The 22,380-nt window shown below is 40.4% G+C and overlaps 2 protein-coding genes across 6 annotated transcripts in view; both read right to left on the bottom strand.

Moving 5' to 3' along the window:
- The window catches only part of marchf8 (membrane-associated ring finger (C3HC4) 8), an 81,833-nt gene extending 77,588 nt beyond the window's left edge, over positions 1-4,245 (bottom strand). Inside the window, exon 1 of one of the 2 annotated variants that reach the window (XM_056396169.1) lies at positions 4,089-4,245. The gene's annotated coding sequence lies outside the window, so the exon portion shown is untranslated. The remainder of the gene's footprint in view (positions 1-4,088) is intronic. The other variant, XM_056396168.1, reaches the window with a different exon arrangement.
- A 5,123-nt stretch (positions 4,246-9,368) lies between these two features.
- zfand4 (zinc finger, AN1-type domain 4) lies at positions 9,369-22,122 on the bottom strand. 4 transcript variants are annotated; one of them, XM_056396151.1, is made up of 11 exons: positions 21,795-22,122; positions 20,103-20,414; positions 18,674-18,749; positions 17,892-17,959; positions 17,556-17,742; positions 16,867-17,014; positions 16,423-16,440; positions 15,199-16,323; positions 14,043-14,097; positions 11,206-11,323; positions 9,369-10,461 (listed from the first exon to the last, which is right to left on the bottom strand). In XM_056396151.1, exons 2-11 carry the CDS (start codon positions 20,284-20,286, stop codon positions 10,326-10,328), a joined length of 2,115 nt encoding a protein of 704 aa, XP_056252126.1. In that variant the 5' UTR covers positions 20,287-20,414; positions 21,795-22,122; the 3' UTR covers positions 9,369-10,325. The 4 variants fall into 4 exon arrangements, with proteins under 4 accessions (XP_056252126.1, XP_056252123.1, XP_056252124.1 ...); XM_056396148.1 differs by having other exon boundaries at positions 15,199-16,440; XM_056396149.1 differs by having other exon boundaries at positions 15,199-16,440; positions 21,896-22,122.
- Positions 22,123-22,380: the final 258 nt, after the last annotated feature.

Raw genomic sequence — 22,380 nt, 5'->3', positions numbered from 1 at the left:
ACACACACACACACACACACACACACACACACAGTCGTAAGTCTGAGGGAAGAGGGCTGCTTAAGTTCTGTAAGAAACATCAAGATGAACACTGTCCTGTCGTCCCATCACCTCTGTTTTTTAACCACTGTCATTAGGATTACTGCAGCGAAGTTGAATTCACAAGGGTGTATGACATCATCCATAAGAGGAAGTCATTAGATTGGATCAATACTCTATTCCCTAAGGATGAAGACAGGCCACAGTGGGACACAGTAGCAGGGCAGGTCGTGACTGAGTTAGTGCACAGAAGGCAAAGAGCAATGACACAGTATGATACCTTTATTATGTTATTATATTACAGCCCAGCCAGATGCTCCTACAACAAGACTAGCGGGGGAGATATTTATGCAATAATAGTCCAGGATCAGGTAACAAAGAGAGTATGGGACAGCTGCACAAAATCTACACGGCACTGGAAAATTTGTGGTACATTTGCTGCTGCCATATGGTGGTAATATTGTTAATATACTTTTAATCAGTTCAGCAGAAGAGCTATTCAAAAAGTAAAACTTGCCATGCTGGAAGTTTAGTAACAGGAATGCTATGACTGACATTACACCAGTTTTCTTACAGTCACAGGAGTGAAGGAAAACCCACATCCTGAAAAACACACGCACAAACTCCTGTAAAACGGAACAGGACACGTATGAGTACTGATTTTTTTGTTGGCTGTGTCCATTTCCTGTCTCGTTGCAGAATGCAATCTATATTTTTTTAAGGATTAACCACCAAAGTGAGGACACAGGGGCAAGCAGCTGACAAAGAGATGCAGTGTGAGTCAGAGAACCACATCTGCAGGTGCCATTTTGAAACAGGTTGACATTCAAAATAGAAATTGGAATATATTAGGACTAAAGAAATGGTGGTTAGTTAACTATCACAAGTTCTGTGGCTAACTAGAAAATTATCACATCCTCCATCAACACTGAGTTCATGTACAGGAAATACACTAAAAAAGGAAGTGTGTGTGTGTGTGTGTATGTGAGTGGGTGTGAGAGAGAGACTTGATATAAAACTGATATAAAAAACTGGTAATTAAGTTCATTTTTCAAGAATACGCTAAAACCTCACTAGTTCAAGGTTCATCTTCTAAGATAGTAAATTTGATATTTTGGGGTTTTATGACTGTTGGTCAGATAAAACAAGACATTTGAATACATCAAGCTGGGCTCTGGGAAACATGATGAGCAGAATGCAAAATTTTTTAACACATAAAAATATGTAATTTTTCAGCTGTATGCCTTTTGAAACATGCTGTATGTGATGGGTAAGAAGAGCAGCTGTACAGTTGGAACAACCTAATTTGCTCAGACAAAGATGTGAGCTATAAAGCAGAACTAAAAGCCTTCTTCCTGAAACTCTTCTGTAAGTAAAAATGTTTCTGGCTGTTGTTAAGTTTAATTTGATTGAAAACACTATGGATTAGCACAATAGGCACTGTCAAACCCATCATCTGTTCCATATTTTAAAATACTGCGGCAGGCACATTTCACCATCACAACCAATTGTGTCAAACAATGACGGCAGTTAATTGGCACAAAGCTACTATCAGAGCCTTCAGATACTTTTGATTGCATTCATTTCACCCTCAAATTACTTTCCTCAGAGCCTATCTCTGAAGACGGCAAGTATGTGTTAATTTGCAAGTGCACAATGGCAGAGTCCATTAAGACTGCAGGCTCCTTCACTTGCAGTTTTAGAGGCTTAACAGACCTGGTCTCAGTCGCCCTCTTCTTCCTGTTTGGAACCATTATTATGGCTTTACTTTCTCATTTCTCCCTGTAGTCAGTCCCATCAGGACGACTCACGACTTCAGAGTCTGTTGACAGTTCAGGCAGCTGGAATAGATGAGATTTTTCATAACAGCAGAAGGCTTGTTGATACCAGCAAAATCCCTCATCGTCAGAGGGTACAGAGTCAGCCGGTAATGAAGGAGGACCAGGACGGGGAAGGAAGCAGGGGGAGTGGAGCAGACTGTTTTAATTGTTTGATGTGATCATATCAAAAGCCTGAAAATAACAAGTTGGTGTGAGTGCAGTCAATGCTCTTGGAGTCAAACTCCAGAAAAAAAAAAACCTCAGTCTGCAATGAACAAAGACAATCCAATCCTGGGCATTTGATATCATTGCTGTAATTCAAATAATAACATAAAATACGCACTCAACATGAAAACTGACAAGTTAAAAGCAGCTCATGAATAAAAGGCTGACTTGTCTTTTTTGCTTTTTATTTTTTGTGCTACAGTAGATTAAAAGCATTCCCAATTACTGTTTTTTTTTTCAAAGCCAAGATTTTTCTTTTGTTCAGCTCAACTACGAAACCAAGATTAGAGCACCAACTACTTGGTTACAAAGAGGCCACCGTCCGTCACTATTGCTCAAACACACTGTCAGAAGCTTAAATAGTGATTGTGTGGAAAAGAAGGAAACTATATGCAGTAATCCCATGTGAGGAGGCAGGATTAGTTACACAGCAGTACGACACAGAGCATAAGCATTGTGATATCTGCAAGTTTATGCATGCACTCTCCACAGATACCAATGGAACAATGAGGCGTCTTATCGCAACAAGCCCTCAGTATTCCACAACACTGGCAGAGACATAACTAAAGGCTACAGTGATGTAACTCGCACAGACAGAAGCAGCTGCTTCTTCATCTTGCCCCGACAATGGCTGAGCACCGTAGTGAAGACTGCATCATGACAGGGATGGTTTCATAAGAAGGTGTTTTTGACTTAAAGCCAGGACTTGCTGCCTTGGAATGAGAAGGAGTGAAAGGTTTGCCCTCCTAGTAAATACCAAGAGGAAATGAGAACTGGAAGCTTTCAAGTAGCCTACACAAGAGTGCTTTGCATCTTTAAAAAGATTTAAACAAACTGAAAATGCAATATAAATGCACTGCAGCAGGTATGTGGAAGGTATGAGGAAAGCTGATCCTACAGCAATGAGACGACAGCGTAATGTGAGAGCCTGTGTAACAATTAACAAATAGGTATAAGCTTACTATTTATCAGGCACAGCAACATTTTACTGTTTCATACAAGTGCTGTGTTGTTGATGTTCAGTTGAAGCTAAGAATGGAGCCGCTGTTCATTTTGCTTTTTGGCTGCTGTAGCCTGTGGAAGCAGCGAAGCTATGTAGGCTACTCCGCCTGGATTCATTATGGTTCATAATAAGGCAAAATCCGGTCAGACAGTGCGCCTCAGACCTTAAGTCAAATTCAGTGGGAAATGTTCTGTGACACAAAACGAGCTGTATCTGTACTTCATCATGCAAATCGGACCATTTACATCCCAATCAAAATTTATCCAGTAGCTATGATAAACTCAGGGGTGACAGACCCGCTGCTTTATCGCACTGTGACCTTTCATTTATGAGAATGCAAAAGAAAACAACCAAGAGCAGCAACGATGGTAAGAAATGGTAAATTATCTGACACTGTCCTCCTGCTTGTTCGCGTCGGAATGCGATAGGCTAGGTTATATCTTTATGACCTGATGTCCCATCACCGCAGATTGACTGAGTGTCAAGAAAACTAACAGAGGTTTGCTCGGACGTAGCCTAGTCAACATGACGTCTCTTCTTCAGTGACAGACAAACACATGCTCAACGGACAAACCCAAGCATTAAATTCATTAAAACAGCAGACATTTCAGCTGACAAAACGCGTTGCTGTTTTTTTTTGTTGTTGTTTTTTTTTTTTGCTGCAGAGCGCACCAGTCATTTGCATTTAACTGAATTTCCATACCTTAATCACAACAGGCTACGGTGACCGTTGCCAGGGACCGACTGTCGGCTTCTACAGCGGAAAATTTAAAAAAAAAACAAATATACACACTATCACATCCCAGCACAGTCCAGACGCACGTCAGTCCGTCAGTCTGCCCAACAGACCGACCGTCCGCCGCCTCCGGTAGGATTCAATGGATTCAATAAAGAAAGAGGCGCCGCGGAAACACAGGAGCCTCGGTGTGGACGGACGCATAGCTGCACTGGACCAAATGTTGGTCCATATTCCTACTGACACAAAGAAATAAGACACTCACCGCTGTGTTTGGCACCGAATGACGACGTTCTGTTTATTTCATTGCCCCCGCTGAGCAGCTGTGTGTGGTGGTGCGTCACTGACTTCCGCGTTAAGATGGAGTGAAAAAAATACAAGGGAAAAAAAAATCAATTTAAAGGACAGGCGGCGCACGCGGGCGCACTGAGGGCTGTGCATTACTACAGGGATGGGGATGACAATGAGGGAGAAGGTGATGATGACACTGACGATGATGATGATGATGATGATGATGATGTTGGTGGAAGTAGGGTGGAAAATTGAACCAAGTATAATGATGTTGGTAGGTGAAATGTAACATTTAATGCTGTACTGATCAGTGTTTTAAATAGTGACCCTAAAGGTGCTGCTGGCAGTGACAAACCCACAGACGTATTGTCCAACTCCAAAGCGTTTTCACAGCTTTGAAATTGTTTTGGTTTTCTGGACCACAACTTGAACTGTTGTTAAGTGTCACAATTAATATCAGCAACAGACACTTTTTTATAAGCAAAGAAACCCCTGACAAACCCACTACAGTCTGCCTATCCCGCACAACCACCACAACAGACAAACTTTAGCAACAAGCATAGTGGAGCATTTTGCAGCTAAAGAGCCAGACATTCTTCTCTTGAGTTGGTGGAGAGCAAAACAGAGCTAAAAGGAGAATTGTGTTTACCTTCATCAGGTGGACAGTAAAAGCAACTCCAGATGAATGCTAATTTTGCTACTTGTACTGTATATTTGCAACCAGCTGCCTAATAAATAAATAAATACAATTATGCAGCTAGCCAGATTCTGACCAATGGTAACAAAATCTACCTACCACCACCCCAAAAGCTCAGAAATGAGAAAATTAGGTTTTGTTTGGTCAATGTTGTTACCATTGGAAAGAACCAGAGCTGCTTTTCCATGTTTCCAGTCTTTGTGCTAAGCTAAGCTAGGGGGCTGTTGAGCCATATTTAATGTACAGATATGAGAGCTGTATCAATCTTCTCACTCTCAATTTCCCAGTATTTCAGCATCACCTATGGAAAGAATGGGACGGATCTTGGTAGTATTTTCTAAATATTGTAATATTTTGTACTTTGAAATTATAGAACCAGCTTACTCTAGTGGGGATGGGGATGGTTTAAGTCTAGCTTTCATAGTAGTAGAAGCTCTGTACAAGATAAGCTATGTGAATTTTGTCTGTGAACTTGTGGTAACAGCACACCCAAGTTGCTCAACAAGTATGGTAGTTGACTGTATGACTATCCTAGCTGGAGTGATTCACAGAAGTACTGTAACTCTACACATCCTTCACTCACAGTGCACTATGTTGGGAGAGGCTCACTTATTAAACGAGGGAATGTATCCTCTGTTGACTTAAAGCCCCAGCTCTATCTCTGTGAAACCTGTTATTGTGTTTGGGCTTATTACTGATGCACAGTCCGCCACTCTGTCCTTGGGGTGGGACAACGGAGCCTCTGTGCTCTGTCTGGACAAAGTGGGCACCTCAGAAATGAGTCTGCCAAATTGTCATGCATGTGTTTCTGCGTCAGAGAGATAGAGGCTGTCTTGCTTCATGGCATGGAAAGATTACAACATGGCTTGTAGTGTTAAGTGTGGACAAAGGCAGGCAACTGTTGTGTTGATAATAAAAAAACTGTCTATTCACCACATTAACGGGGCTTTAGAAATCCATATCTTACTTTTTACAAGAGGGGAACAGCAGCTAGAAAGAGGTGCTTACATGAAGTCATTCACACTGGCTTTCTCTGGTCTACCAACCAGGCCAGCAAGCACCTCAAATTTCTTATGCACATGGTGTGTTTGTTGTGGGATGACGGGATGATGTATGAACAGTTTGTAGACGTGCCAAGTTCCATTAAGTGTGCAAGATTCATAAGAATGAGGAAGCAGAGAGAGATTTGTGTGTTTGTGTGTGTGTGTGTGTGTGTGTGTGTGGGGTGGGGGGGGGGGTGAAGTGGTAAACGATCAGACGATGTTTTCAAAGAGTTCCAATTTTCTCAGTGTGTGTTGACTCCTTTCTCACCCTGCACACTGAACCTGTCAAGCTGGTTGTGCCTGATCATCTTGTGATTTGATTCCTGCTGCACGATCCCATAGCACATACAGTATGACTCAGCAGTGTAGTTCTTATTTCATTTACTCAAAGATACATTTCTGTGGGTTGGTTTCAACTTGTGACTACGGTTCCTCATTATGTCAGTGCATGCAAAGGTAAGAGTTATGAGTTTGAGAGACTGTGTGTTTTGTTTTTTAATATGAAGTAGTCTGGTAAGGATTGCAGATGCCAATTACAACACTACAGTAAACTACGGTCTATATATGGAACAGAAAATGTAGCTGTACTTATGAATTTTAGGGGCAAATTCAGAACAGTTCAATTTCCAGGCATACTGCTCAGTTTAACTGATCCAATGAATTACTATTAAATGGATGGTCAGCAACCTGAAATTTATGATATTTTAAAATGCTGCTTTCCTGCCCTGTGCACATTTTAGTATGAAATATGTCCACTGCTATCCTCACTGAGCTGGATTTCGCCATCCAAGAGCCAAGTTTAGAAAAAGAAAGGAGCAGCATTGTTTTTCAGTCTGTGCAAAATATAGACTTGCAGCTCTTGGCATGAGCTGCAAGAGGCAAGCTGAATAATCCTGAAACAGAAAATAGGCATTTGGGTGGTGTGTTTATGTGATACAGTGCACAGGAACAGGGAAGAATGTTCCACTGAAGAAACAACTGAAGGAAACCAAATCAAACACTCAGACAAAACCTGTTCATATCCCGAAAGGTACACTACGTTATGAAAATGAAAAGAATCCACTCTTGATACAGTACTCCATCAATGTAGTGCTGCACTTTCTTAAAGTTGAGGGACTCACAAGACAGATTAAAAAAAAAAAAAAGAAATGTCAAATTCGGTGCATGACATTTAGCCCCTAATATTAGCCAGGCTCCAACAACACAGTTTCCTGCACTTCCCATAATGCCCCCTCCCAGACCTGTAATACCCATATCTTATAAAACTCCATGCCCCAGTTTTTAACATAGGCTCTGTTGAAAATTTGTGGACTCCAAGGCTAAGCTGAGATACCTGAGTGATGTCACTTCATTTGTTGGATTTGGTCCTTAGGTCCTTCAGAACTACAGAAGACTTTATTATGTAATTCTTTTCAGTAGGACAGTAGTACTCCTAGGAGTGGAGGTGTGCCAGTCTGAGACCAGAATTCAATTTAGGAAATTTGTGTCTTTGGTGTTTTTCTGCTTGGTCCTGCACATTAAGTCAAATAATCAGTATTTTGAGTCAGGCAGTCTTTACACCACTCACTCAGGCAGCAGTTTTAAATAAGTGTTCACCATCAGGAGTCACAGACATATGAGATAATAAACCTCTAACAGATAAAACAATATCTGAGAGCTGTTTTAAAAGTATAATGTGGGCAGAATAGTGGCACATTGCCCTATTTGAAAGACACAAGTGAATAACTTTAAGTAGAAAAGCAAGTGAGAATATCAGTATACACAATTAAAAAAACACTATGTGAACATTGTGCACATGCAAAAACATTTTTTATCTCCACTTTAACTTGTTGAAAGAGTGAACAACAGTGCAATCAGCACTAACACAGTATAAGGGCAGCTGAGGCTGATGGAAATGTCATTGGTTTTGCAGGTATTTAATCATAAAACTAAGTATTGGACAAAGTGGACTGAAAAGCATCGGTGTGTGTGATGGCCAATGCAGGGTTTTGTTCATGGTGGTCACGGTCACTGTCTGGTTCCACTATTTCCACTGACTAGAAAATTGAGTTTGACATGTTATGTTAATAGTTTATAACCAGATTTCATATCTTGCATTGTACAAACTGTCAAAAAATCTTTTGTAAAAATAGTTACAGAAATTAAGTATAATAAAAAATGGTACTTCCTGCCGCTGCACTGAGGAGTTTGAAATAAAATCAGCATGATGTATTTGCTCAGATTTTTCTTGAGTTGTCTGTATACACCATCCTTGTTTTTTTGTTTAAAAAGAAAAAAAAGAAAAAGATGCCCCTCTCCAAGTTGAGGTGCATTTATCTGTCAAGAGAGACTAAAAAAGGTTTCAGCAGTATATACTGCACAGCACAATTATCTTGGATCAAGCCAGTCAACATGAAGGATGAGAGTGTGGATAAAAACACTGAGACGTGACTCAGGTCAGGGGTTGTCTGTTACACAGGAACAGCATCCAGAGTGAAAGCAAAATGAATAATAAGCGGTGCCCCCACTTTTCATTTGAACCTCTCTACTCAGTGACTCACCAGCAAAGAAAGACAACATATTTGTGTTTTTGATTAGTGTCCTGAAATTCACTGATTGCCACATTTTCTGAACTCCACTCTCAAGGATTAGCTTGCATTTCACATGAACGCATATAAACAAATTACAGCTTTGAAGTGCTCCCCCTGATAAAATTATTATTGTGCAGACACTGCATTTGAAAATGCGAGCCAGTGGCAGAAGGCCCTGTGGGATCAGTCCATCTGTTCACAGTCCTATCAAAACCAGATCTGAGGGGTTTGACTGTGTGGGGAACCTGAATTTTGACCTTTGTTAAAAAAAAAAAAAAAACACCATCCCGACAATAAAATGTGATCATATTTTAAACAGAGCCTTTGTTTTCCATAAGTGATATCTAGTATTTACTGTTTATCATTTACACACAAACAATGCACTCCTAGAGCAAATTACCAGTTCACACATTTGCTCATGTTTCAGTCATGTTTTGTTTAATTAGGGTGTTAACTTGTTGTGGCGCTTGTGACACACAACCAGCTGAGTAACAAATTAGCAGATAGTAGCCTAGTAAGATGATCACAGGTTTTTCCTGAGTTGGCCCTCAACTAAATTTGTCACAACTTTGACTAGAATTAGGAGAGTAGGTGGATGGGGGGCAGGCAGGGGGACTAATATTCAACAGGTTCAAAAAAAATTCTGCTTGTTGCTAAGGAACTAGCCAAGAGTCTGAGTCAGGAGGACTGTATACTCAATGTGATAAGAATGAGTCAGTGATACCAATATGAAACGGTGTCTCTTATACTTCACAGCAATGTGATAACTATTAATGGTGAACGGCTTGGAAGGTCAAACATTGAATGTGATAATAATGAAAGATCGCAACTGCAAGACTTGAGGAGATTATAGTAAGGACCAACTGTGGTGAACTAAGTGTTTCTTTATGAACTCAAAAATAATCAGTTGGTTGGAAATATAATTTTAGACGAACTGTGGGATCTAAACGCTTAGAAGAAACTTTATTAGATCAAACCCCTGTAGATACTTTAACAGCATTTAAAGTTTTTGCAACAGCTGAGCAATAAAAAAAGACTTACAAAAGATTTTTTATGGCAACCACCGTACTGTAGACACATCATAAATACCATAACCACGCCCCCCAATCCTAATACATTTACTTGATAGGCATATGAATTACAACTGACATTCACACCTACACACATTGCATACTTGCTATTTTAAAACCAACCTTGAATTTAAATAAGTAGTATTAATAAATATTAAGTATTTCATCAGTAAGTGGGTGTATTGTTCTCTTTTAAGAAAGATTTCTTTAGTTATGTTGGTATGTATGTGCCTGTGTAAGAAAGACGTTTAGCAGGGCAGAATATAAAAATCTTGATGACGACAACATTAACACTTCATAAGACAAACACAGAAATGTAAGTATCCTTCCTCCTCACAATAAGGAAAGTCAAATGTATAAATATGATAGTTCTAAAGTGCATCTGTCAAAGACTTGTCGAATGAAAAGTCATCAGTGGTCCTATTTTTTTAAAAAAAGGCTTACAAAACTAAAAACAGATATGTCTGAACGTGCAGCAGATATATTTATAACAAAAACTACCTACATACATGCACAGGTTTTTTTTTGTTTTTGTTTTTTTTTTTTTTAAGCAATGGAAAAAGGTAACAGGGTAACAGATAAAAAGGATAAACTTTTTCACATTGTCAAGAGGTGATAATTAGTTCTGTGCCATTTCAGTCTACTCTTGTTTGTTCACACTTGGCCTTACAGATTATTTTATTTAATTTTAAGCAAACTTGGCTGCTAAAAAAAAAGCACACAGTGGTGAATAGGTGCCTTCTTTCTGCTAGAAACGACTCTGCAAAATCTCTTCAGTTCAGTCACTTTAACCTGTGGGTTCTTCAGGTCGTCCCTCATGACAGGTGGGGTCTATATCTTAGGCAGCTTGGGAGCACTGATAAGAGGGTTGGTCTCTTGCAGAAATCGCCGTCCGGCACTCTTGTAGTCGTAAGTGCAGTCATGTGTCTCTGCGTAGCGGTGGGTGGCACAGAAGTTGTGACCACACCTAAAAGATTTAAATGAACACATTTCAGTATGTATGCAAAAAAACTTATATATATATATATATATATATATATATATATATAAAAATACTTTATTTATAGTATATTCCTCTCGAGACCTTACAGTCAGCAAACAAAAACATTCAGTTTCTCCATCAGCAAACATCATCTGCTTAGTCATAAGGCCATTCTGCTGAATCTGAATGCAGTCACATTACTCCCTCTTTAGTTTAACTCCTCCATAGCAGTTTTCTTTGATTAAAATCCCCTCACATGTGCTCTTATCTATTCACAGTAGTCCATTATTAAAATGATATACACTAATAGAGATCTCTAATTTATTTCATCTGTGAGAAATAATATTGAGTTACTTATTTAATCACACAGGTTTACCATTTGACTATTAACCAGCACCATTTAGTCTTTTAAAGAGATCTACCCTTTATATGACTCATCCTCTGTAAGTGGCCGATGTTAAGAGATTAGAGTTACATACTGTTGCATCAGATTCAATGTGTACGCCCGGGAAAAGACCCAGGAGAGGGAAGAGATCCAGACTGATGTCGTTTGGAGAAACTTTGATAAAGCCAGTAGCAGTGAACAGAAATGTGTTTTCAATGGAGAGACAAAATGATGAATTGGGATAATACCACTTTGTACTAAAAGGGGTGGTTCAAGGACAAGAGAGAGTGTGTGTGAGTGAGTGAGTGAGTGAGTGAGTGAGTAAATGCTGGAGGCACTTGTACCTGCACTCGTAGCTGGTGGCCAGGCCAGTCTTCTTGCCACAGAGAAAGCAGTGCTTTGAGCCCTTCTTCTTGCTGCCTGTGGGAGCCTTGACTGGAGGTAGGTGGTAATTTGGAGTGCCTGAGAAGAGAGTGAACATGTTTTATTTACTTTACAGGAGCCAGTGTGGAATAACTGATCATGCAGTGAAAAGGTTTCGATCAGTGGAACAAATCTTCACAGTCCAATCACGTAGCTAGGCTCTCTTATTTAAATAACATGTCTGCACACAGCATAGATATTCCCATACAATATTGGGAATATTTCTCCTAATATCCACCTTTCTGATAAAGCCGTTTGCTTTCATTTGCGCTTGTATAACATTCCACAGATTTCAAACTTGCTCAATCTACATCCATTACAGTAATCAGGAAGCCATAAAAGGTTAGATCAAGACAGAATCACACAACTCAGTACTTTCAGTCAAGTTTTACTTCTGGCCAAAGCCCAGCAGTGATGTCAAAACACCAGCTGAGGTACTAAAAACTGAAGTGTGGCCAGAAATCCAATATGCTTTCAAGTTTCTCTACACTTATCTGAAACTTGTTAGTCTTCTCCATTTTACTTTTTTGACTAAGTTTCTAATTTATTTCCATTCCACTGAGCAAAAGGAGTGTTTTCATACCATTAATTATATCTGATTAATGTCTATTAGCTGATACCAATTGGAAAAAACTGCCTTAAAATAATCCCTCAAAAATACAGTGTAAAAAATTGTCACATTCATGTCTTCTCATCTTATGTTTCTTTGATACCCTTGACAGCTGGTTTATAATAAAGTGTGCATTTTAAAATAACTGCCGTCAATTAAACTAGATCTAAGCAGTAGTAAATTTGTAACACTCTTCAAAAGGTCCAAATAGTTGTCAGTCTTGAATGTTTCCAACTAAAAAGAGTTTTAGGAAATAGCTTTGCCATATGAACCAGTACCGTTGTAATTTTAGGAAACATGTCAGAAAATATTCTTCAGTTCATTTCCTAAGTCAGGGAACACCGGTTTATGTCAGTTTGTACCTGTGATAATCGTGTCTGTGGAAGCATACAGCTCGGCTAGGTTTTTGAGCCGTGGGGATACGGGAACATACAGATAAAACTGACAGCTCTGTGATGAAGGTACAGGAAGCTTGCTGTCAAGCAGCTGGGCGTGGGATTGGATTTTTATTTGTTTCGTGCACTTTAATCTTCTACCGTACAGGTATACAGGGGATTCAGATATAGTCAGACCCATTCACATTTTCCATGTTCTGCTGTGTAGTAGCCTTAATTTGATTTTGACCACATTTAATTTAGGGCTGTCCCGGTCAAGTTTTCGTAGCCCCTGATCCTTATCTGATTCATTAAATAAAGAGGATCTAATATGTACATTTCAGCAGCACTGTAAAAACATGATGCACTGAGAGAGACAAAGGCCCCTTCTTTTGTAACTTAAAGTATGTCGGCTTGTTACAGTTGCTGTCAGTGTTGATATCTTCATTAAAACTGCTGACTGCTGTTTGTTTGTGTTGCTCTGCAGTTCTGTAACTAGTGAAAGAGGAAAAGGTTCTAGCGTTTGAATGGAACACTATGGGATGTTTGTGAAAGCTGGTGTACCTGGAACACAATGGGTTTCTATGAAAAATACATCTGAATTACAGAGCAATTAAAATATGGTTTATTTTACAAGTCTGTTCTTTCCTAATCATTTCTAAGGACATTTCCTAGGAAGAATTATGACATTGTAATTATGGAGAAAGCAGGTTTTCCTTGAAACAGCTCCATTTAAACCCAAGTAAATATTAATTTATCATTTTTAATTATTGGAAATTTCAAAACAGTCTCTGTTAGTACCAAATTACATAGGTATTGCCAGGAAACCTTTGGAAAATTATTATGAAATTGGAGACTTGTAAAATGAAGCATTAAAATGTATCATAACATTTACTGGTTGCTTTAGTTACAGATTTTGCAGAGCAGTCTGGGACATTGCTAATTTACCAAATGATGACAAGGTAAGAACTCATTTTCAAACTGAACTCTTCGCCCTGAAATGCCCAACAGCACTGTATCCACTGCCTACAACTGGCCAACATGCCCCCATAATAGACCATTCTGGGAGAGCAAAATGCTATGAGGATGTTTCTTAACAGACTGAAGCAGAGGATGTCCTAATTGAAGGAATCATCAATGATGTCAAATATAGACAGACCCTTGAAAAAAAAAAGTATACAGTCAGGACTAACAGCTAATAATCAACTGAAAAAAACATCAGTCATTAGTTGGGTTGTTCACTTTTGTCTGAGATCGAGTTAAACCGCCACCAATAAACTCTCCGCCTGTGGGAAATAATGATGCTGATAAACGGTAATCAAGGAAAATGGAGTCTTGACTCACTACTTTGTGAATTAATCCGAGTGTAGTTATCCATATTCTCTGTGAACAGTCTCAGCATATCAGTGGCTGACATAAATAAATAGATGAGTGTGCTGGTGTGTAGGCCCGCAGCCTTCTGTTGTTTGTACTGCTTCTGCAGTTGTAGAAATAATGAATATGTAAAACCCCTGTGGTGCCTTGTTGTAGCCCTCAAAATGTACTGAAGGTTTCCACATAACGGCATCTCTGTATGTGACTGCATCTTTCAAGAGCTACATATAGTAGTCCAGAACTGGTTGGCTACAATGTGTGCACTCTGGCACAGGTAATAGCACTTCAAAATTACAGTGCTGTAAAGTCCACAACTCAAATGTCCAATCCAACCACCGCAATGCAACACTTTCTTGACATACAAGTATTTAACATTGAGGTGTTTGTGCGTCTCCCTTACCTATTCTCCCAAATGAGGTCATGACTCCTCCAGCTGACGCAAGAGTGTTGGTGGCCTGTTGAAAAACAGTAACATGAAATGGTTTTAGAGTAAATCGATAAAACGGCCTGCAGTGATTAACTCCTGGGAAAATTAGATTTTTCTCTAAAAGATGTTGTGCTGTAAAACAACTTATAGCACTTAAACTGTCCAAGGAAGAAAATGTATGTATAGTGTTTTCACAAGGAATGAACTCCATGGGGGAAAAAAAGTGATATATATACTCAAATTACACAGGGATTACTGTTGATGCAGCAGGACAAACTATCATTTGGAAGAGCCAAAGAGAAAACTGATGCCTAACATAAGGGGAGCTCAATACAACGTGGAATTAAATATTATTTTGATAGACTTGACTCTGATTTCTGATATTTTGCTGTTTCCTATCAATTACTTATCAACTACTATTTTCATTTCTTCTTGTGTATCCAACTAATTTACAAGGCAATGAATTTTGCTTATGTGTGATGTGTATGCTCCAAATATGATCAATTTCATATATTAAAAAGGAAAATCACTAGGAATAATTTAGTGTATGCATTCCACCTACTGCATTGCAAAAATGTTTTAATGGAAAGCAACGTGTGGGTATTTTCTCTTTTTTTTTAATATTATTATATATATCACTAATATATTATATTGTGTGCTTCGCTCTATCTCATCTTGTGACTCATGCATCCTGACTTAAAAATTCTCATCTCTAAATAACTACTCAGTTTGATCTTAGTGAAATTTGTCACAGCCAGACATCTTAAATGCTTGATAATGCAATATATACAATATATATTGCGTTGCGATGAAAAAGACTGGATCTAGGCTGGATCTTACCATATGAATTTGAACAATTGAACAGTGAATATCATACAAAGATAATTTTGTGACAATTATAGCAAAAAGAGTTTCGCATTACCTCCCTCTACTTTATTTTTAAACACCTGCTACTGTTGTTCTAGCAGACATTATTACTAAAGTTTAAGTGAGAGCCAATTATATAATACATTGTTTGAAGACTCACATAAATACTTCAAAGCATGTCAAATTCTTTGAAGCTTAAACCAAAACTGAACATTAAAAACAAAACTTTCACACATCTAATCTGAACAGGAAACACTGTCACCATGTAAGAGGCTGCTGCTCGGTGCAACGGTGACATTTGTCTTATGAGATCATCCTGAAGGAGCCTGTTAGTTGGGATGGATGGCAGCCTGGAGCCATGGCTGCCCTGTCCTGAGGCAGTGGCAGGAGGCCATGCCAGTGCAAGTCCAGGACTCTCTCCAAGGCTGTCCCTGGTGCTGCTGCTGTCTGGAGCTCTTGTGGAGAGAGAAGCCAATAGGTCAGACTTGTTCAGAGGCCCAAGTGGCTCCTTACAGGCTTGGTTGGCCAACTTAGTGATGCCTCTTGCTTCCCTCTTTGAGATAAGCTCTGGCCTCTTGCCAGGTGACTCCACTTTAACACCTCGAAGGCGTGGCAGAGGAATTGATGAGGAGGTGGAGGGGTGAGAGGATGTGTTGCCTGGTTTTACTTGTGCAGAGGATTGTGCTTGAAGGTTGGGCTGTAAACAGGAGAGAGTGGAATCAAAAGGCTGAGGCAGCGGTCTGGTAGAAGTGGATGGTGACGTGGAGGCAGGTAATGGGGAGCAAGGGCTGATATGAAAAGATGTGCCAAGCTGTGTCCTGTCAACTTTGCTGGTGAGAGTATCACTTGTCCCAAGTGTCCAGGTACTAAGTGGGGAAGGGGAGAGTGGCAACTGGTGCTGAGCCCCAACCTCAAGGGACCGACAACCTCCCTCTGACTGGGTGGACAGATCCAAACTCAGAGGGTCTGACAAATCCCCAAAGGGAGCTCCAGGTTGTGTCGGTGCCACCAGCCCAGTAGCCTCCTCTAACAAACCCAGCCCAACTGCATCCCCTGCAGGCTCAGCTGGGTCAAAGGTAGCTTCAGGTGGCCCCCTCGTACAAAGTGGAGGGAGCTGAGGGTACACACAGTCCCTCATCAACCTAGTGGTGCCTATGTCCAACCGGGAAACTTTGGGAGGGGGCCGTATTTTCGCAAATGGTGGGCATGTCTCCCATTGCTCCTCCTCCTGAAGCATATAACAAGAAGGTGAGGAGAAAGAAGGAGGTGGTCGTCTAGGGATGGACAAGTTAGCAGAGGTTGCAGCAGCAGAAGGCGGGGAGGGGTCTGTGGTTTCATGGTCAGCGATAGGAGGTAGTTGTGCATTTGACTGCCGAGGCTGGGTGATCTGAGGGAAAGAACGAAAGAGGCGATGATGGTGTCGTGTGCTGGAAGGTCCTTGTGAGCCACCGCAGGGATGTGGGTTGACAGGTGGCCGTGGTTTTACCTTTGCTGCCTTCTTCGGCTGGAGATCAGAGACACAGAAACATTCAGATTATACCAGTGCCCTCTCAAATGTACAATAAATCTTCTGCATTTTTTTCCCATCCTGCAAAATCATAAAATCAAAGTGGTTATCTCATTGCTTGATTTAATCTGCTTGTATAAATAAATGATGAGCATAAAAACATTATAGAGCAAGTACAGTTTAAAGAAATGAAAAGCTCTATCCTCTTACAAACACATGCAAATTAGTGTTTGGTGCAGTACATCTGCATTATGCAAAATGGTTGCAGCCTACCATTTTAGTCTATGATTATGACATGCAGGATTCTATGTGTCTACATATTATAAACGGTGTGAAAATTAATACTGTGTCCAGGCCACATTTGCACTCTGATAGGTAGTAAAACTTTAATTCTGTCATTCTGTAATCCTACTAGGCTCCTACTTTCTTGTTGAGGTTCATGTCCTCCATCTTGGCTTTGAGCAGCTTCATTTTGGTCATGGTGATGGAGTTCTCAAGGCTCTGCTGTGCAGCTGCAGAACTCTCTCCATCCTCCTCTTCCTCTGCGTACACATTATACACTGAGCCACCACTGGAAAATATGAGAGGCACAAACACTCTTCCTATTAGTGATCTAAGAAAGCAGTATGCAAAAACTCAGCTGCAGCGGTTCACAACAATCACCAAATTATCAATGTTAATTATTGAACTCTACACTGGCTGCATAATTATATAATTCTACTCATTTATTCTGTTGGTTCCTCATTAGTGCCTCCTTTTTCCTCACACCATTCTTAAAACACAGAACCTACTGCAGTAGATTGTTTAAATTTCTGATGTTTCTGTTACAGTATGAGTAATGATGACCAATGTGAGAAATCCCTGCCCCAATGCCATTTATGGGCATAGTTATTCTTGTGGACGAGTGGTTACAGCGCATGCCACATAACTGCAACATCCAAGGTTTGAATCCAGCTATGGACTTTTATTGCATGTCACACCCCTCCTCTCTCTCCCCCTGTTTCCTGCCCACTTTTTCACTAATAAGGCAAACAAGTGCCAAAAAATAATCTTAAAATAAATAACTAAATAAAAAAGAAATAAAAACATAAAAGTTATGTCCATATCCTGACCTCAGAGATTCAGATAGAGGAGTCAGGGTGCCATCTCCCCTGTCGACCACTCGGAATAGGTTTAGCTGGTCACCCTCACGATAGACCACAAATGTGACCTGCTTGTTGGGCACGCTTTTCTCCCAACCCTCCTCCTTTGTGCTCTCCATCAGGTCAGCCACCTCTTTGATAGGATCCTCCATGGTTACTGACAAAAGGTCAAAACCGGAAAACAGCATATTTTAATACTCTCATTGGTTAGGTAATTTACTCAGATAAATATATTTTGATATAATGTGAAACCAGAAATGTCCAGCTATCATGTGACTGTACAGTTCTTTCGTCTTTTTTTTTTACCTCTCCTGGTGTTAATTGGCCCTCCCCTCATAGCTAAGACCAGTTTCAAAGTGCAGCCCTCTGCAATGCTGCAAACAGAAACAGAATGATGATCAATATAGAAGAATAAGTGAACAGTATTGTAACCCATTCCCCAGTGTATGTAACTCTAATGGGAGAGAAGCAAATAAACAGTAAGCAACATTTACATTAAGGGTAAAATGCTTTACTTCTGAGAGAGGCTCTGATCTAAAGTTAAGAGCACTCTGAGGGTCAGGATGATTTCCAGATGAACACGCCTGGGAATATCACTGGAACATTTGTTTCATATGAGCAGATGTTTCATCGCCTACTCTACCCTTCTGCTTCTAAAACTTCAAAAGCGTGCTGCAGTGTAATAGGCAAGCCTAGCAAGATCGCACCAGAGGCTGCTCATGTGGAAAATTAAGTGACAAGCATTCATAACAATCACCATCAACAACCACCATCTGCAGCCAGCAGAGCACTGGAGGGGGAGGTCTGCATCTCATAAACTGACAAGAGTGAAGGGACAAGCTCTCTAAATATGACCAGAATGTCACTTGTCTCATCTAGCTCTGAATCTCTGGCTCATTTATAACTTGCTAAATTAAATGAAGACTGAGTCACCGCCACAGCAGGAAGGCTTTCAAAGCGCACATGCAAATGATTCTAAATGTATACAGCATGTTTTAAACATTACCAGCAATTTCTCTAATAAGCTTTGTTTGTGTGATTTTGCCTGAGTGTCAGTGCTCTGAAGGACAGAAAGGGAGTAAATTTACCCATAGTCATGTAGACAATGTTCATCGTCCAGCTCCAGATTGTTCCAGATAAGATGTTGCTGGGCAACAGGTATACCTTTACAGACAGTAAGAGGGAGAGAGTATGAGACAGAACAACCAAAGTTTACAAGACCTGTTCATATTTCAGAGACTACCTTCAATAATCTGACAGACAGGTGAGAATGGAATGCTACCAAGAGAAGCAGCCACACACCGCTAAAGATGATTCATGTCTGCCCCCTAAAGACAGAATTATGTAACTGCTGAAAAACAGCAAATCACAGAAATGGTGCAAATTTTAAAAATCTGTTGATGTACTACAGTTACCACACCATAAAGTCAGCTAAACTGGCAAATGAATGAGGTTGGTTGGACTACTCTATGTGCACATTGTATCTAATGTCATTGAAAATGAGACAAAACAATAAAATCTCAGAAGGATGACAGCCTAATGAATACAAGGACTCTCTAGAGCTACTCCTTGGAATTAGATGGAGAGTATGCATAGTCAGGAAGCTCTCTGTGCCCACAGTGAGTGAACTTGCTGACCCAGTGCTGGAGGTGAGCCAGTGTTGGTCAGTGAGCAGTGGTCCCTTCATTGCAGAGTGGTATGCTCCATCACAAACACACAGACTTGGCTGACACACCTCTGCACACAGAGCACAGAAAGGCCTTTCTGACCAAAATTGAAAACAGCTGCAAAGAATGTAGATATGGAAGGCCATATTGACCTACAACAAAGCAACCTTAGAAGACTGCCAAAGTCAAAATAAAAAAAAATGTTTTGGATAAGTAAGAACCAACACATTCATTCAAATTGATTTCAATACAACACACATACCCCTCTCCTACACTACACTGTGCTGTGTTCCTTCGTGCCTCCAGTGTCTCATGTGGGAGACAAGCCAACAGGTGAGTCCACAGATTCGTTGTGGTAATTATATTCTAAGGCAGCTGCATTTTACATAGTGAGCAAATAGCCTGACCTTGCTCCACAGTTTTGCATGGTGAATCCAAAGTGCATCCACATATTACTTCTAAGACAGATTGGCGTTTTGATTCAGCATGGCTCATCAACAATACCAATATATGTAATGGATCAGTGACAAAAATTTTTACAAACACCCACTGCTGGAGCACAAGGCATGGCCTGTAATGCTTAAACATTTCCCCTTACATTAAACTTGGTAAGCAGTTCTGATCCAATTTAACAGCATAAACATAAAAACACTTTGAGAGCAGTTTTTTACAAAGCAGCACGCCTCAGGAGACAGAATAGATGAAGCAAAATGCTCAAACAAATAGTTTGACAGGATGTGACACAATCAGTGCAATACCCCTGGCTTATAAAACATGGGCACTGTTTCTTAAAAACATGCAAGCAACAGCATACAAAAACATGCAAACTTCACATTAGTGAGATTTATACCTTCCAGCCTCTGGATCTTTGCCTTGACTGAAATGACAGCCTCAAAGGGCAACACGCGCAGCTCAAAACAGGTCCCTGTCAGGGTCTCTATGAAGAGCTCCATAGTGTCATAGAAAGGGATCTTATAATGAAAAGCTCCCACACTGTCGTCATTAAAGAAGGGTGGCTCCTTCCTGTCTGTCATCTTGGCAGGTTGAGAGAGAAGCTTCAGGGAGATCGTGAAATGGGAGGGGTGGCCCAAGATGAGGGAGAAAGGGACAGGCACTGCTCACTGGCCTTGCGACCGTCACACATCCTGCAGGATGACCACTGCTGCAAGTAGAATCAAAAGCACTGAATGATTATCATAACTTTTCAGAAGGTTTGATTAGTTGAAATAAGTCTGCAATCAGGGGTCTTAAATATATTATATGCATTTCCGAAAGGTCAAGACTTTGATAGTCTACCCTCTGAAATTTGACATTTACAAGTCAGCAGTCACTTGGCATTAAAATGATAACCTCTAATAGCCAAGTCTTTACACATAAATACACCATTTTGACATTTGAATTCATCAATGTATTTTTTGCAGACACAGACTTTTTGAGTGGAGGGAAATCTAATGAGTTGGGCCACAGAACTGTGGGGGATAGTCACATAATGACTGACATAACAATTACGTTATGTACCTGATGAGGTAGTTCTGTAAGTCACACAAGTTACAATATGCTCATGAGTGCATGAATACAATACAAAAACTGAAACTGTCTCATAGCATTTTAAATTTTCCTTGTTTTAGAACAAGAGCACGTATCTGTGGCCGCAGAAACATGCAACCATCTTATGAAACATTCAGTGCAGCATTTAGGGCCCTGGCCAAAATTCAAGAAGATCAGGTGGTTTACATAAGCCAATCAGTGGTATGAGGTGTCCTGTGCCTGACCGCAGCCTTTGACAGATCACCTCCTGTGTCACTTGACTCACCAACATTTTATAAGATTATAATCTGTATGAGAGCCAGGTCTGAAGAAGGAAGAGGAGTTGGATTCAACATCTGAAACGTTAGGCCATATAACCCTGTGTACATGGCTCTCTATCACTTAAATGCAGAGACAACAGAAATATATATGTTACAGTTTTCCTGCTGGGGACCATTATACACATTCTGGTTGGGACTGATGAGATTTATATGTGGCTACAAAATATTATCTTGTCCCTATATGTTTTGGAGTACAGTTGTCCACAAGCTGCTGTCCAGGGCACTTAAATCAAATGAGCCTTTAAACGGAGATTTTATACTACAGGAGCTCTAGTAACTCTGGTATATAACACTGAATACGAACTGGTCTGCTGATTGTTGGCTCTTTAATGTTAGGGTTAGGGTTGTCACAGCAGGCCATTCTCTAAAGAAATGGTTAGTTGTCAAGTTACAGGCGACGACGCTATGTTCAAATTCCCTCTACATATATTTAACCTTATATAAAACTGGGTGACCACACAACCACAACAGACACCACGGGCCAGGTCGGAAAAAGAGATGAACTGGGTCAGCTAGCTGCCTGACAACGGGGATGAATGGAGTTGGCAATCGTCACAATACAATTCCAGCGGCTAACGTTAGCAGAAAAAGGTCGCACAAGCAGTATTTCTAACGCCCAGTTTTGAAAAGGCATTCAATCTTTACTAATACTGTATTTTTAAAACCCCGCTTACCGGTATCTTCTGCAAAAAATACAGTAGAGAAGCCCGTCTAGCCAACGCTGCTAACATTAGCTTTCGTTGCCATGTTAGCCAACAACTCAAACAATGGCTACCTTTCTCGGTGGTTGGCTAGCAGGCTGCTAGGCTACATCCACAGGCTTCAGTCCGGTCCCATCCGGTGTAACTGTCGAGGGAAACGTTACGTGCAAAACTAAACTCATCACGTTTCCAGTTAAAAATTACACACGGAAGAAAGTAGACTATCTACCGCTGACGGTTGCCGTTGTCCCATTGTTGGCGACACCATCATACCTGTCAAAGACAGCTGAACAACACCTTTGTGATGCCATTTGATTGACAGACAAAGGAACCAATTGGCGTCACGGATGGTGGGTTGGGAGGGACAATAAACTGTCAGAACTACGAGTTAAAGGTAATCATCTTCAGGTCATGCTGAGTTGGGATACAAAGTGTGTTTCCCGCACATCAGTAGATATCAGGCGTAAAAATCCATCAAATAATTGGTTAAATCATTGGTACAAATGTTTATCCCTCACCAGTTTTAGAGCTGCTTCTCCATCTTTTGAAGAAGTAAATT

The sequence above is a fragment of the Seriola aureovittata genome, chromosome 14, assembly GCF_021018895.1.
Source record: "Seriola aureovittata isolate HTS-2021-v1 ecotype China chromosome 14, ASM2101889v1, whole genome shotgun sequence".
Classification (NCBI taxonomy): Eukaryota; Metazoa; Chordata; class Actinopteri; order Carangiformes; family Carangidae; genus Seriola; species Seriola aureovittata.
This window is presented reverse-complemented; position numbering and strand designations above follow the sequence as displayed.

Bases quoted from the DNA above. Each gene is read 5' to 3' on its own strand.
- zfand4 (XM_056396148.1), bottom strand. From the start codon at position 20,286: ATGACAGACAGGAAGGAGCCACCCTTCTTTAATGACGACAGTGTGGGA. The intron at 17,743-17,891 runs GTAAAAAAAAAA...ACCTTTTGTCAG, and splicing joins GCCAATTAACACCAGGAGAG to TAACCATGGAGGATCCTATC. The intron at 16,441-16,866 runs GTAGGAGCCTAG...TCTGATCTCCAG, and splicing joins ACATGAACCTCAACAAGAAA to CCGAAGAAGGCAGCAAAGGT.